The sequence below is a fragment of the Coffea eugenioides genome, chromosome 4, assembly GCF_003713205.1.
Source record: "Coffea eugenioides isolate CCC68of chromosome 4, Ceug_1.0, whole genome shotgun sequence".
Taxonomy (NCBI): Eukaryota; Viridiplantae; Streptophyta; class Magnoliopsida; order Gentianales; family Rubiaceae; genus Coffea; species Coffea eugenioides.
The window spans coordinates 13,945,429-13,962,380 of record NC_040038.1 but is presented as its reverse complement, the minus strand read 5'-3'; the positions used below and the strand labels follow the sequence as shown (position 1 = coordinate 13,962,380).

General features: G+C 37.8%; 1 protein-coding gene across 2 annotated transcripts; it reads right to left on the bottom strand.

Moving 5' to 3' along the window:
• Nucleotides 1–1,251: 1,251 nt before the first annotated feature.
• Nucleotides 1,252–8,827, bottom strand: LOC113768299 (general transcription and DNA repair factor IIH subunit TFB4). 2 transcript variants are annotated; one of them, XM_027312586.1, is made up of 11 exons: nucleotides 8,710–8,827; nucleotides 8,528–8,622; nucleotides 7,984–8,236; nucleotides 6,945–6,991; nucleotides 6,616–6,653; nucleotides 6,495–6,540; nucleotides 5,782–5,835; nucleotides 5,615–5,683; nucleotides 3,367–3,443; nucleotides 2,379–2,474; nucleotides 1,252–1,831 (listed from the first exon to the last, which is right to left on the bottom strand). In XM_027312586.1, exons 1-11 carry the CDS (start codon nucleotides 8,741–8,743, stop codon nucleotides 1,753–1,755), a joined length of 888 nt encoding a protein of 295 aa, XP_027168387.1. In that variant the 5' UTR covers nucleotides 8,744–8,827; the 3' UTR covers nucleotides 1,252–1,752. The 2 variants fall into 2 exon arrangements, with proteins under 2 accessions (XP_027168387.1, XP_027168388.1); XM_027312587.1 differs by having other exon boundaries at nucleotides 1,252–1,810.
• Nucleotides 8,828–16,952: the final 8,125 nt, after the last annotated feature.

Genomic DNA, 16,952 nt, shown 5'->3' with positions numbered 1-16,952 from the left:
AAGGGGACGAGGCAGGGAACTTTGAATTCAGAACCGCTAATTCCTGGATTCTCAACCTTAGCCGTTAAATCAAGATCTCATCAACTATTTGGCGTAATCAGCATGGTTAATGAGCTTCAATAGAGAGGTCAGCAAGTAATATCTACACAATGGAGGAATTTGTAACATACAAAGTTTTGGTCGTAAATATTGCAGAAATTGTAGTACATAGAGGTACAAACACAAATAAATCCACTGCCTTTTAGGAGGAATTTGGAGGAATCACAGGAGAGCTTGATACATGAATTTGAAATAAATTGAAATCCATATTTAAGGAAAGAAAAAGACAAGGAAAGAAAAGGGAAAATGAAAAATGATTTTCCTCACACAAAAAAATAAATAAATTTTGGTTTTTATAAAAATTTCAAGTAAATGGTTAAACGTGAAAATTTTAACAGTAATTTTCAGTCTTTTCTCGGAAACATAATCCTTTAAAATCCGCCGATTCTAAACTCCATTATACAGCTAGTAAACGTATCAATTTGACCACCAAAAATTATGTTGAGATTTGATGAGTAAAGAAGAATTAGTGGAAAATCTCACACAAGTGAATCAGATACAATTCATCTAAAAAAATCTTTCTTCAAGATGTAATATCAAATTGATTCAAAGACAATTAAGAATTTAAACAAAAGACTAAAGCATAGTGAACTAAGATTTACTAGAATGTCAGGTAAAAGAAATACCAAGGTATATAATGGCCACCATAATGTAATTTTCTCCTACTTTTGAACCCAAAGAGTTAATTTGCCGCAGCAGCAAGTATTCCCAGCTATGCTTATCTTCTGAGCAAGAGGAGGACTTTTCTTTGGTAAGCAAAGAGATAATTAAAGCTTACTTTGGCTTGATATGTTGGAAAGTTGATAAGGACAATAATGGAGCATTATTTATTCCTTGCAATGGATGGTGATGAGGAATTTTTGCTTTAGTGTTCCAAGGAAAAAGTGCATTTATTGCAAAGAACCAAGAGTAATTTTACCTCATCAGCTCAGGTTAATACCCACAATCGATCATCTGAATGTAAAAGCTCACAATTTTTCTACCTCAAGGCCCCGCGTAAGAGTGTCCAAGGGACACAAATTAGACAAACACTTTGAAGATGGAAATCAGGGCTCTAGCTGCCTCTATATATATGGTTAGGCTAACAGTTCATTGTAGCTTATGCCCCTACCTTGACAGCCAGAAATAGGAGAGGGACAATGAGAAACAGAATGAAAAGCTAACTAGGCTTGCACATTTACAGAAGCTCAGATAATGATGCCATAATCCCACACTGGTTAGCATCATACTTTCCATGGATCTTGTTTGACAACATTCAAAGTCAGGAAAACACATGAAATGAAAGTGCAATCAAAAGTCCTGCTAAAGAACCGAAATTCCAAGAACCTTTACACGCCAAGCCTTGTCCAGCAGTCAGTGTTAGTCGACAATTCAATCATATAAATAACCACATATTGAGAGCAACGACATCGCATTTTGGTTCAGCAATGCTTCAGCATAAATATGCAAAATGGATGCTGATCGTCCTTCCCAACTTTCAACCATGGATTTCTAAGATAGCTTCCAGTGCATAATCTGAGTTTGATGTCGATGCCAATGTCATTTACTTCAGGCTGCAACATCAAAAGCTCTCGAGTGTCGTGTGACTTCACGCATGACGAGGAAACCAAAGGCAAAGCTGGAATATGTTCATATTTGAGTATCTCCTGGAGACTACTTCCTTTGCTGTGATGCTGAGGGATCACGTGTTTGCGCCTGACCAAAAATTGACCTACAGACATTTGGGAGCATCCTATCATTCAGTAGAAGAACTTTCCTCTCAGTCTAAATTTATGGTGATACTGTAACAAATCATCCAGATAGAGCAAATGTAAAGCAGCTTAAACAAATGCAATTTACTTGTAACTATAACATGTGTTGCTATTGATAGCATAATCATCAAATGGCCAAGGGGAAAGAATAAGAAAGATACACAAAATGCAAGGATAAGAGAAGGATCACAAATAATAGATAGGCAAGTAGCTATTTTGACTATAAATGTCAGGCATTTCTAGTTTCCTACACCACTGTACCATCTTCCCCAACTCACCTTCCTTCCCCAGGCCCCAACTGAGGAAAAAACCCTTGTTCTCTTGCTTATTGATCTAACCAGCTTGATTTGTAAGTGGCTCAAGCACATCAGCATTTCATTTATTTTATTTCTTTTTGGAAGAAAATATGACAAAATAACAGTTCATCCTCAATCATACTTAAGCAAGCACAGGACATATAAATGGCTAGAAACAGAATTCACTATTAGAAGAGTTTGAATCAGACATATAACAGCAAGTGGAACTCACCCGCAGGTTGAACATTTCTTTTGATGCTTACAGAATATCGATAAACAAACAGAGCATATAAAACCCATGTCAATTGTATTTTTGTGGCAGAAGCACCTGCAAGTTTTATTGATCAGGTTAACAAGACGCATTAGGCACAGCAGGCAACAGTAAGCCAGTACAAACTGTGGGTGCACATTGACTGCACCAACATATAGTTTTGACGTCATATATATATATATATATAAAAACTAAAGTTTCATTAAAAAAACATTGACTGCACAACGTAACCAACAAACTTGCAAGGATGACACTGAATGAAAGTGTCTTCCAAAATCATTATGATCCCAAGTGTATAAAATTTGGATATATGTCAGAATTTAGCTTCTAGTATTTCCAATAGTATGTCAATGCAAGATGGAGAAATCATCTCGAAAGCAATTGCTTATTAGTTCATTCCTTTTTCTTGAAAGACAATTCTCATTTGTGCGTATCTGACAACAAAAACTTTACTTTGTGCTGGGGAAAAGGAAAGGAAATACAATTTACCCAAAAATGTCAAAGTCACACAAGCAACTTTTCCTTGAGACCAAAACCATGAAGGGTAGTAAAGATTCTATATGTGCAGATTCCAACAGAGAATCTGCGAATGTTTTTTGGACCAAGCTACCAGAAAGAACAGTTAACTTCAAGCATTTATAGACAACTGAGGGAAGCTCCTATACGGGATCCACAAATTACTGCTGACAAAAACTGCTCATTCACTGCATTATGCAAAATTATTCATGTGCAAACACAAAAATATTGTTTGTCTCTGGAATAGTATTAGGATGCATGAAATTTTGAAAAATTAATATAAGCATGTGATTCCCAGCAGGCTTCTACATCTAAAAGCATATAAAGTGCTACAATGAAAAACTCTCCAACTGCTATCTTAAAATAACGGCCAATCAATGTTTCATCGTTATGGAGAAACAAAATAGGGGGATCAAACTTCTAAGTTACTTACGAAGCACGAAAATCCACACCAACAGGCTTTGGCAGTTGCAAAAAGTTCCGAGAATGTAAATCGGTAGCAAACACTGTCTGCGTATTTTTACAAAATAGTCACGATTAGCAACTAAAAGCTTTACTAAGAAATCCAAAGGAATCAGAAGCCAAACTATATGTAAAAAAAAAAATGCTGTATGCAATTTAAAATAAAAAATACTGAATCATAAAAGACAAGCCAAATGAAAAGCTCCATGAAGTAAGTTGATTTTTTTTTTTCTGACGGAGGGGGTATCCGGGTTGCGGCCCGACTAATCCCCCTCCGGCCCAAAAGGAGAGGCCCCATCCCCTCGGGCACGATAACCCTGGGACTTGATCCCTGGTGGGGGAGATGGACAACGGATGCTGAGAAGCTTCCGTGACCAATTGAGCTGCCCAGGAGGGGCCCATGAAGTAAGTTGATTGATCCGAGCAAACTAAACAATTATAACACTAAATTCATCTAGCATGTGCAAAAGCTTAAGTTGCCTTCATTAAGCAGAACCATTGGAAGTCTGCTACAATAAATATGCTAAGGAAAATAAAAGTTTTAGACTTGAACTGGGACACACTCATGTGAATGAGAGTTAAACATCTCTATATGGACTCAAAGTGGAAGAGAATATTCCACAGATGTTAAAATAATAAGAGTAACAAGTTAACCAGGGAACAAACTCCTCGTCTTCATCTAATGTAGCAGGATGGGAACAGGGTGGAAAGGTAGGGAAGGAAAATGAGGTAGAGATTTGTAGGACCACTGACTGGCTTGGGGTAGTAGAAGATAGGAAATGCAAAAGGGAAACAAGAAAAGACATTAAACACCACGATGCATGCAGTAGGGCCACATGGGCTGGGAAGGGATATAGAAAAGTGAAGAATTACAAACAAACATGCTCCAATTGTGACTTGCCACCATAAAGAGAATGAGATGGAAGAATTGGGACTTGATACTTGAAAATTGGAAAGGAAACCATAGAGCTCTATTGCAATATAATATTTCCATGATGTTTGGTTAATTTTATCATTCAACCACCACAATCAAAGGCCCCAGATAACAGTAACCAATGGTTAAAGAATAAAAAAAGAGCAAAGACTCCTATAAGAGTAGGAAAACATGCTTTCTTCACACTTTGTTCCTGTGTATAAGTGCTAACACGCCTTACTGAAGAAATATCCACTTCAGAAGTTAAAAGCAACAAGACGCTTGTGCTTTCTTAGTTTATACACGAGGTGGTTTTGATTACAATGTAAAGCCAAATGTTAAATTCAAAACTTGATCAAAACAAAATGAGGAATCAGAAAACAAACAAGGGAAGCCTGTGTCCACACCCAAGGGTTCACTAAGCACTACACCAAGGAGAAGAATCTCTGTGCAAGATTTGGCATCCTACAAAGTTATAAATCCATATTCGACTCAAGTAGCTCCATCCCCAATGCGCTCCTCTTCTTCTATATTAGTGTATATCATGACTAACTATTAGATGGCATTGCATTCCATAGCTTAACAGTCTAACTGCCTAACAAATGTGACTCCAGAACTTTGATAAAAAACAAGAAATGTGAAATGACCAGTTGTGGAATGAGGCTGACATAGGAAATGGAGAACCATGCTCAAAATTTTAGATGAAAGAAAAATGTATTTAGTTAAAGATGCAGAATAACTACACAATATTTCTCAAAAGGTCAACTAAAGGTCAAAATTTAAGTAGCATGTGCACCACAAGAGAACGAAAAATCAATTAAACTTGTCCCCAAAAATGTTATCTAGAAAGTACAAGCTTAAGTAACTCAATGAATTCTGCTGTAAAACCCAGTATTCCACTATACTTGCTATAAGTAAGTGTTACCCTCACTCCAAGCTGTTTTATTGTTTTAAAGACAACTAAATAGTGTCTCATCCACAATAACTAGGAAGAATAATTCGTTCCTTGCCTAGTAATACAAACACTTGAAAACAAACCACTAAAGTTAAATTATTCTTGCAAGAGAATAAATAGGTCAATTTTCAGCTGACACCACAAAAGAAAAAAGGCATTTGATAAAGGAACCATTTGCATTGAAGGGGATGATATAATTACCATACTATGTTGCACTAACTGATCCCAATGATATCAAAACCATAAACGAGTTAATGTCTTAGACCAACAACCATTGGCAAAGTCTCAGTGAGTCACACTAGTAATAAAAAAGGCTTCTTTGTTTAGCGTCTGATGAAGAATAAGACCTACCGCCAGATACTGGAAAAGTCCATCCAACTGCTGTGGCTTTAGATATACACCTCCAGTTATATAAGAAGCCTGTCCTAAATTATCACCAGAATAGATCACTAAAAAGAATCAAGCATCTCACATTCACCTTCTTGAATAATGGAAAAAATGTAACAGCAGATCACAACCTGCTGAAGAAAAGCAGAATGCTGGATTCCTATAACACATGAATCAATCGGTACCTGTGGAAGAAAGCATAATATTGACATGTCAAGACACCTCAAATTGATTAGCATCACAATGAAAAACTGTACACAGGCGTGTACAACATCTCAACTTTTGAATGAGTTACAAAATAAGCATATTTATTGTGAACAAAAGCCAATCTGAAATGCATGTGTTAATTTCTGATCTCCACCTAAGAACTGAAAAGAACCTAATGCTTTAGCAACAGTCAGCTGAAAAAGAAAACAAGAAGGTGCTCGCATCAAACACCAATGCTATGAAATCGATTCTTTTTTTTATTTAAAAAAAAAACCCTTTTCTTTCATGGTGTGATAAATGGTATCTAGGACACCATGATCACCAAGATTATCACCCAAATACAAGCAATCACCCAATTTAAGTACAGGAATACTGAGAGCCTTAGTATGTGGTCTGGCTTGTCCTAGAAAGGACCAACATAAGGTTCAATAAGAGATTGAATGAGAGAAGAAAACTACTGAGACAAATTCTATGCAGCTAATGCAAACAAGAGAAGAAAAACATGAACGCCTGGAAGTCCATTTAATTAAAATAGGGAGGTCATTACCAACATAAATCATCTCAGAAAGAGCACAGATGTTAATTTGAGAATTATAATGATCCTAAAACTAAAAAATTCATAAAATAGACCACATACCATTGAACGTTGAGCAGAAAAAATGGAATTCATGATAGCAACGTATCTGCACAAGTGAAAGTGTGTAAAAGCCAATGAAGAAGATATCATAGATGCTCCCAAATATCTTAAAAGTACTTACTGTCCAGGCCCATCAGGAGATCCATGCAAGCATATTATCTGCCATCATTTGGCAGCAGTATGTTAGTACATACATTTATGCAAACAAGGGGCAATCAGCATCACATGGTGAGAAATGAATAAATTAAAAATGGAAACATAGGAAGAGATCACGTAATTCAGTTGCTAAAAGTAATGAAATTATTAAACCAACAAAAACAATGAACTGCATGGAAAATATTTAAATGACAAGGCCTTGTTAACTGGTTAATTCTACTTTCTAAATAATTATCTGCATCAATCAAAACTTTTGACATTTTGATATGGGATAATCACAAAATGAGCACTCACCCGTGGCTGTGGATGAAGAGGTCCTGACCGAAATACCCTCTGTATATCTGCCCATTTATTTGGTCATATCCAACAATACTTCCATAAAATCAAAACGCAACAATTTGCAAGTGATTATAGCGTAAACGAAGTGCAAATGTAAGCACTCATGCACACACACCTACATGTCAAATACATTTCTACATGTTCATTACAAGCACACACACGGGTATATGCACAAAAAACTCATACAAATTAAATTTCTCCATTCGACCCTTCACAACTGCACATAAGGAGACAATAAATTACAATCCAACAGCCAACCATTCACAAACACACAGAGACACCCACTGACCTCCTTCAGAAAATACAAAAAAAAAAAAAAAAAAGAATTAGTAGGTCTACTGCATCAATAGACACACCCACATGCAGAAGCACAGAAACACAGACAAAAACACACATCAATTCAGAAGATTTTTACATCTAGCCGATAACAAACTAATCTTAAACCAGGGCGTTCATTACAATCTATCCTAGTAAAATCTATGAAAAAATGTTAAGGGAAGATAAGATATAAGGGCACAATAGAATAGTAACAGACAAAAAGACTGTAATTTTAAAATATTTTTCAAGAAAATGTATTGATTCATATACAAAATGCTAGGCTAAATGTAAACAAAGAAGCATATATTTTGTGGAAAAAAAGGGTCGCTATAACAGCCCATTATGATACATAGATCAAAATTACACATTCTCTATGAATTAACCATCCTAGCCAGCACTTTTCATTAATTTTTCCAAAATTCAAGTGAATTAGGGGAAATTATCATAAAAGGCACGTGCAAAAATGAGTGTGTTAACAAAGAGAATACAACTTCATCTTATCATTATGAAAAGCATGAATGGTGAAAATGTACTAATTCATGTACGACACTCAACTACTCATTGTAGAGAAGATATATACCCAATGTAATCTATGAGTGCCCTTAACAATAAACATGCAAAATCACACAAACAAGGAGTATATTGACTGGCTCATTGAAAAGTTGACAAAGGATACAGCAGAGAGCCATGGAAAGAGAACCGGAAAGAAGTGAGGATCCAACCCCATTTCCCGAGTCATCGTCCCTCTCACTCAATGACTCATCATTCTCCGCAAACTCCTCCAACTTGGGCAACAAGCTCTCAGCCCTCTGGCTTACTGAGCCAGACGACGAGTCAAAAACATAACCACAAGAATTGATTCCGGTAGCAATCACTACCACCTGATTCAACTGGTTCAGCAGTAGAATTGAATTCAAGAATGCCAATACCTACCATAATTCCCCAAATAAAAAAGACCATTAATACTTAAATTCAAAAAAATACTGGAATATAATTAAAGCAGTGTTATTGAATTCAAGAACGCCAAAACCCATCACTTTTTCCCCCCAAAACATAAATAAAACATGAAAAAAGAACCCAACTACAAATTAAATTTAAAAAAAAATTAATGGGATATAATTAAAGCAGTAGTATAGAATTCAAGAATGCCAAAACTTACTAATTTCCCCCCAAAACAGAAGGAAAAAATGGCATATAATTATATCAAAAAGGGGCATTACGTGGGAGAGGAACTTGGAGAAGGAGAAATGGGGTTTGATGGAGCTCCAGAAGTGAGGATTAGAGTCGATCAGAACCATCAGAAGGCTGACGTCATCTGTTAAAAATTGAAATTTTTTTTACCGTTCGATTTATGGTGGAATTGTTATTAATTGGAAGAATAAATGAAGAAAAATGTTCAAACCTGTTAAGATTTTGGAAGGGACCGGAGGAGACATGGGAGGATGCTCCGGCGGGAAGTGGTAGCCCTGGCGGGGAGTGGCGGAGTAGAGTGACGAGTGTACAGGCCCAAATTTTGTTGAATTGGGCTGTAGGTTCTGTTCTTGGGTCTGGCTCTCCCTGTTTGGTCACTTTATATACATTTTGAATTGCCATTTTGTTAATTTTTGGAAAAAAGAAAAATTATTAGGGAAAATTTGGGAGAAGGGAGGAATAAGAGGTGAAATTTAGGATTGGGGCATTAAATCTTTATTAATTCGTAAAAGAGGAAATTAGGCAGTGTTTTATTGTAATTACTAAAAGAAAAAAAAAGAGGAACAAAGTTAAGTGCTTTAGGCGGATAGCAATAGGCAAAAATGGTCATTTGACTTGGTTACTAATTTCTTTTAAATTATAGTTGACATTACCTTAACATAAATTTCAATTCTTATTCGTTGTTTATCACAATTTTTTTAAAATTATTTTTTCATTGCACTTTTTGAAATGTGAATATATCATATTGAAGATAATTGGAAGAATAAAAGGATGTATTAAAATTGTTATTAAGGGATGTTTTAAAAAAGATTATAGAAAAAAAGGTACAATTGCAATCGTAAATAGAGATGAAAAAAAAGCCTTTCTTGCTAGCTGCACTTTTCACAATTACCAAAATTAGTTTAGGAAAACTTAAAAAAATCTAAAAAAGTTAGTGCTAAAATCAATTTGTATGGATTTACGATTTTATCAAGAACAAGTTTTTTTAAATACAATATTAGGGTACCACAGTCCCAAAAATATTACAAAAAATACTTAGTCCATACAAATCTTTGAAATAACTAACAAAAATAAAATAAAATAAATCTACCACCTCTATCTTGATCCATCCATCACCCACCACCACCAGACACCACCACCCACCCTTGCCCTTCTCCTCCTCCACCTCTACTGCTGCCCCTCCCTTTCCTCTTTCTCCTTTCTACTCCTTTCTACTCCCTTTTCCTCTTTCTCTTCTCCCCTCCTTCCCCTTTCTTCCTTCTCCTCGCAACACCCCTCCTCTCCCTCCCCCTCTATGGTTCACACTGATCTAGTTGTATTGCAAACTAGAGAGGGGGAGGAAGAAGAAGGGGAACCAGATCTGATTGCGACCAAAGAGAGGGAGAGATGGAGGGAAGGAGGTCGCAGGCTTGGTTCTCCCAAAGTTTTAGGAAAACTTAATAATTTTGAAAAAGTTTGAGGTTAAAATCGAATTTTATATTTTTCTTTTCTCCTTCCAGCGTCAACTTTGAAGCCCTAGTGGTTGCTTCTATTCTTCATCTATTTTGGAGATGGCACCATTAATAGTGCTCTTCCTCTAACACATAAATGAACTCACAAAGCACACTTGAAAATATATTAGGTAAATTACAATAACTTCTCCTCTAGGTTTGTTTTATAAGTTAGAGACATATCCTCTTAATTTCAAAATAACATGGACCTCTCATAGCATTGCTTTTCATCCAACTAGCATTTATGATAGGATTGACTTTATAATTTTACCCTTTACTTTTCTGCTTAATGTTTTTTGTGTTAAACAAAAATGGAAGAAAAAGTAGATTTATTCATAGAAATTGAAAACCTATATTATTTATTTCTGTAGGCTTTTTATTTTCACCAATCAAAATAAGAGGTATATACATGTATCTATTCTACAAATAAAATGGATTAAAATGAAAATGCAGTGTCTCCAATTCATATACTCGTCAAGTCCTTTAATCCAGTGAAATTTCAACTTATGAATATATGATTATGAGATAGTAGAATCAAGACATCAACTCCAGTAGATATTTTCTTGCCCATTCTACCTCTGTATGAGCCTTCAAGATGACTCCAACAAACATCAACCTGTTTCTAGCATACCATATCCTCCATAACAATATTGCAATAAATTCTCTTTCCATTGGACGCATTGATTCCAATATCTCTACCATACCAGTACTTAAAGCCGCCCGTTTCCACACTGCAACAGAAAATCTACAGTCAGAAAAGACATGCCTGTCATCTTCATCTGCATTCCCCACACCAAGGATATGAAGAATTAACACCTGCAACTCTTGATCTTCAGATTTGTTCCTGTTGGTAAAGCACTCCAGCATAATCTCCGCACAAAACTTTTTACCTTTGGGGGCACCTCTAATTTCCACGCTCCTTTCCAGAATTTCATCTCTTCAAGTAATGGCGGGCGACGATTCAATCTTTCCACTCTAGTGTTTTAAAAGGTCAATAATCATCCGATATGCCGACTTAACTGAGAACTGTCCATCATTGGCGTAGTGGCATCCATACTATCTGATCAGCAGGCCATGAATCACATAATGGTATTGAACAAATTGTGTCCACTTCATAATCAGGAAAACTTTCTTAATCAGGTCCTCACTCCAGCATCCCCCCTGCTCATTAATTAGTTCAGAGACAAATCTTCCAAGCATATAGTTTAGTAGTTTATTTGATGTTAGTGATCTAAGACACTGGCATATTGCCACATATGTCGGAGCATAATGTAAAATTTCAATGGATTAATGTCAACTATGAACCCTCAAAAGAAAATATCAAATATGACAAAGGGCAAGGATTTTGCATTATAATTGATGCAAGAGGTTGAGCAAACAGGAAGGAGAAAACTACAGTTCCAAACTGCATATATGATGTTAGATTTACCTTAATTTTAATCGATTATATCATGTTATTATTCATTTATAGACAGGTATTAATTCTTTAACAAAATTCTTTATCCATGTATCATCAGTAGCTGATTGCTGCTTGCTTCTATAATAATCAACTTAGGTGTACATGTGAGACTATATCCACTTTACATGCTCTAAATTCCTTCCTTCATTCATGATGAAATTCTCACGTAATGTAAGTCTTGTCAAATGATCAAGTTACAATATATGAGATTATAAAGTCTTAATTATGTATTATCAGCAATTGTAATGCTAGATTGAATGTCAACCTCTTTCGGTGTGCTCCAACCAACCAACCAAAAGATTTTTCACAGCACTGAAACAAAAAGGGTTTGTACAATGGATTGGGAATCCTCAGATATTAGAATAGTCCATTCCTCCCATTCACAGTGTCATATCTGCTTTTTTAGGGCATCTGCAACAGAGTGTAATGATGCGAGTAATGCCTTTCATGACACGGGTTCATTATATGGCCGCCCATTGTGGCCATATAATGCCCATTAGTGTGAGAACTCGCAAATTTCTTATATTTTTCTCAAAAATACCCTTTTATTTGAAAATTATTATTTATCAAAACCCCACTACCCTATTATTTCACAATAAGTGTAAATAAACCTAGAAAGTAGGGTTTCACGCTTCGGTTTCAAGTTTGGAGCAAAATTAGGGTTTTCGCGATTTTTCGCCGGATGAATTTTCGGTACAGAGTAAGGATTAAATTTAGAGATTAAAAGTGACTTTTAAGTGAGAAATAATATGTGATTAGTAGCAATGATATAAGGTTAGTGAATGGGAAGTAAAAACCCTAATACGTGAGTTTTTAAGAAAAACGGCGGGAACCGGCGGGTCCCGCGCACTACCGTTTGAACGCACCACTTGACCACCATTTTTCTTACCAAACAAGCTTATTGACTTTTGAGCAAAATATCTTCTTACTTGGCAGCTGCTTTGACCGAAAATTAAGGCTAGAAATGCAAGGAAAAGAAAGAGAAAAATGAAAGGTGGTGGTGGCGACACTTGTCGCCACCCTAGAGTTTCTTGACCAAGACAAGGACTTTCTATTTAATCCCAATTTTTGCATCTTCTTCCCCTTATTTCTGCTCCTTGGTCGAGAGAAAGAAGGGAAAAAAACACCAAGGGAAAATCTCTCCATTTCTTCTTGAATCAAACTACTAAATGAGAAAACAAAAGAAATAAACCGATTAAACTCACCTTTGAGTGTTTAGTTAGTGATTTGTTGGTGGGATTGTGAAAGGGAAAGCTAGGGATACACTTGGTGGACACTAATCAAGGTAAGGAAGATGATCTCTCTAATTCTTACTTTCAATCTTGTTTAAATAAGCTTAGTAACTCAATTTTGTGGTGAATCATGGATGCTATCATGTTTTGGAGGTTTTCCCCTTTTGATATTATGAACTAGGGTTTGAGGACTTGCTGCCAATTTGATGTATGATGTATATATGTTGTAATTAAATTTATATAAGGGGTTTTGGTAGTGTTGGAAGTGAGAAATCAAGGAAGGTTAAATTAAAAACTGAAAATTCCAGATTTCTGGAAAATTTTTCTTCCTTTCTGTCCGGTTTTGTAGCTGCATGTTAGAGGCCGAATTGGCCTTAGGTCAAAACATGAAAGTTGTAGAGAATGGTATTTTATAGGTGGCTACAAAATTTCAGCTCAATCGGAGCAACGTAGGTCATGAAAAGACCGAAATACCCTTACTATTTTAAGGTTTTTCCCAGCAGTTCGTTTGGTCAGTTTATCCAGTTTATTACGTTTATTCACTAGGATCCGTACTGATTTAGATTTCTCCCAAAACATGAAAGTTTTAGTATTCTGTCTTAGCTTTTAAATGCCTCTAAGACCACCTTAATCGGACCTTTGTAACCTGAGATATGACCATTCCAGTGCAGTGTGGTTAAATAGCCGACGAGTTGGATTTTGGTTCTGTAATTTGAGGATTTGACTAAGTTGCATTAGGAACTGGACTAAGTGATCTTCATGAACATTGTAGCCCTGTGTCTTAACTTCGAAACGGCATAAGTTACGCCTCAATCCGATAAGCGTAGCCTCGAATGTGTTATTTCCGCATTCACACGTCAAATCTGTCTTTTACTAGATTGTATTTCTGCACTTGTTATTATTGTGATTCTTATTCTTATGATGTTGTGAGCCTATGGAACGGCTTTTGACTTGAATTTCTGATATGTGTGACTTTGGATTTTGGCTGAGGAAAAATAATGAAGCCTAAATGGCTGGAAAATTAGGTAAACACAAAGGGCATGCTACCCGAATTTACGCTCGAGGACTAGAAAACTATATTTGCAACTTGAGTAAAGGTTAAGTGATTATCACTTGAACTAGCGAGAACCTTTGCTACGATGTTTATCGAGGGTTATACGTTAGGACTTGGCCGAACTTGTACCCTTGAGGAAAAGACATAATGGCCAATGTAAACTTGAATTTCCTTGTACTTTCAACTCAAGTGTTATTTCCAAGTATCTATGCTACAAAAACCTTACGATTTGAAAAGCGAGCAAGTGTTTCACAAGTGTCTTTCAAATGAATTTCAATTGGTCGATTCTTAATGAACGGAACGTTTAAGTTTCGAATCCTACTCGTGTTTCAAAGTTCTTAAACTGAGTTTTTATCGCAGATCTGGACTCCAAGCCTGGAGTGTAATTGAACGTGAATACTTGAGGCACTATATTTTGGTGAGTACTTCCAAATATCCGATTGTACTTGATACATGTGTTCCTTACTTGACTTGTATGATTACATGAAAATGAATGATAGGGCGAGGGTGTACTTTACCGCACTTGCCCTAATATGACTTGTTCTTGTTAGTAATTATACTTGACTTGCTTTACATGTACTTGAGATATGTCTTGCCTGGATTTCCAGAAACCCTGTGGCTAATTAATCGAGTCGAGCCGGCAAGGGTCTGGTCAATTAGATAACAAACCCTGGGTCACTAGTAAGGTCGAGTGGAGTGTTATCTCCTCGGCAATCCGGTATACTCGAGTATTACCACCCGTGTTTCATGTGGCGTGCGGGCCCGGAAAAGGGGGTTGATCGGTGGACGGGGATTGGCGTGTAGTGGAGTTTTATTTTGGATTTGTTATTACTTGAAAGTTGACGGAGTGTCAACTACCCATTGATCAAGCTGGAATGGAACCGAGATATGATTACCGTATCCTTATATATGACTGCAAACCTGATATTACTTGGCTAGTTGAAGTACTATTTCCCTGATTTGACTTGTTTACTCGCTATTTCACTATTACTATGTTATTACTTGATTTGTTGGCAAATTTGATATTTGGAACTTCACTGAGTTTCGGCTCACCCTATTAGTTTTGTTTTCCTTACAGGGTTACGAGCGAAGCGTGAGAAGTGTAAAGGCTAGCGTAGTCTAGTTACTTTAGACTTTGTTTTTGAATTTTGACTTGTACTCGCGCTATTCCTCGAATGGAACATTTTATACTTGGACTGTATACGTTTTGAACTAGTTTAAGTATATCGAGACCTTGTACCCTGATTTCTATCAATGTAAATTATAAGCTTGAATTGTGGATGATATTTATGGTTCATGGTTGTGTGCACGTGATTTTAGTGAGTGAGTCCTGGCGAGAGTTGGGCAGGCGGTCCGCCGAACCCTCTGGTACGCCTTAGGGGGAGGTGGGATCGTCACAGGTGGTATCAGAGCCTAGGTTATGAATTGATCTAGGTAGATTGAGTGCTTGATACGATAGGCTAGGGTTTTATCATTGAGCTTAGCCTTTAGCCTTGTTTTCTACGTGTTGCGTACTTACTTTTGCAATGTTATTTGCAAACTTAGGTGATGGCAGACACTGACGCTTCTAGGGGTGCGGGGTCGTCTCAGCCCGTACCTACTGATATACCTTCTGACGCTCCTGCTGGCGAGCCCTATCTGGAGGGGCCCGTCTCTCGCGTGATCACATACCAGGAGATTCTCGGTGGGCCAAGTGCCTGTAGCTCCCGGTGCTCCAGAGGAGGATCCTGAGGAGGATCCTGAGGAGGACCCAGAGGAGGAGCTGAGTGCATCCTCAGAGTCGGTTGGGTCGGCGTCTAGTCAGACCACTTGTTAGGATCGGGGTTTGAGGAATTTTTGTGGGATAATAGGAACATAGTGGGACGACACGTCTCCTTTTGTTTTTGATTTAGACGTGTCATGATGGATGTAAATACCTTTTGTTCTATGTTCCTTGGCTGTGATAGCCTCTGACTATGTGACTTGTTGGCCTGTATATACGACTTGTTTGTTATGTAAATAAAGTGCTTGTTTCTTACGTGTTTATTTGCCTCTAGTTATCTTGTTGCAACGCGATATGAGTCATACCTTACCCTGTTTATATATTTCTAGTTGGTTAACTCTCGACATGGAAGATAAGAGAAGTCGGACCAAGAAAGCTAACCGAGAACGCGGTTCTAGGCGAGACCGTGAGGGTGAACAAGTACAGGAACCGGTGCCAGAACCGAGAGAGGAGAGGGAGGCAGCGGTTGGGCAGCAACCTGAACCCCAGACTGCCGGGGGAGATCAGGTGGCCACTGTCATCCAACAGATGACTAATATTTTAGTCCGGTTGGTGGAACAATAGGGTCAAGGCCCTGTAAATCAACCTAGGGACCCCGATTTGGGGCAGGATAGAGCCTTGGAGAGATTCCAGAAGTTCTCTCCACCCAAACTCTTAGGAGGGCCAGACCCGGATGGGGCTGAGAAATGGCTGGAGGCCATGATAAATATTTTTGCTGCCCTGAACTATACAGAGGAGAGGCAGGTCCAATTTGCTGTATTCCAGTTTGAGGGGCCAGCTAGGGCCTGGTGGAACGTAGTGAGAGCCAAGTGGGAGAGAGAAGGAACTGCATGGACTTGGCTAAATTTTGTACGAGATTTTAACGAGAAATATCTTCCTCCTATCGTCCAAGAGAAGCGAGAGGACGATTTCATTAAATTTCGTCAGGGAATGATGAGTGTAACTGAGTATGAGACCCAGTTTACGAAATTGTCAAAATTTGCCCCTGAACTGATTGCTACGGAACCAAGGAAAGTACGGAGGTTTGTGCAAGGGCTAAATGTGGAATTACAAGAAGCCTTAGCGGCAGCTCAGATTAATACGTTTACGGAGGTCTTGGAAAAGACCCAAAGAATAGAAACTGCTAGGACACACGTGAGGAATTTCCACGCCAAACGAAAAGGGGGATCTAGTGGAGCCCAAGGGTCTGTGCGGAGTGATCAAAACGCACCACCTGCCAAGTCTAGTCGTGGGGCTGGAGGTGGACGATTTTCGAGTGCGTCTAGGGGAGGTGCTCCGAGAGGAGGTACTCAGAGATGAGGTGCCCAGAGGGGAGGCCAAATTGGTAGAGGACAAGGTAGAGGAATTCCGCAGGGAGGTCAGACCTCTACTCCCCGAGTAACATGCGGATACTGTGAAAAATCGAATCATACTGAAGATGAATGTTGGAGAAAGGCTCGGAAGTGCCTAAGGTGTGG

Coding starts and splice junctions, on each gene's coding strand:
- LOC113768299 (XM_027312586.1), bottom strand. CDS start 8,743: ATGTCTCCTCCGGTCCCTTCCAAAATCTTAACAG. Junction 6,654..6,944: donor CTCTTCATCCACAGCCACGG/GTGAGTGCTCAT, acceptor AAATGATGGCAG/ATAATATGCTTGCATGGATC. Junction 2,475..3,366: donor GGTGTGGATTTTCGTGCTTC/GTAAGTAACTTA, acceptor TAAAACTTGCAG/GTGCTTCTGCCACAAAAATA.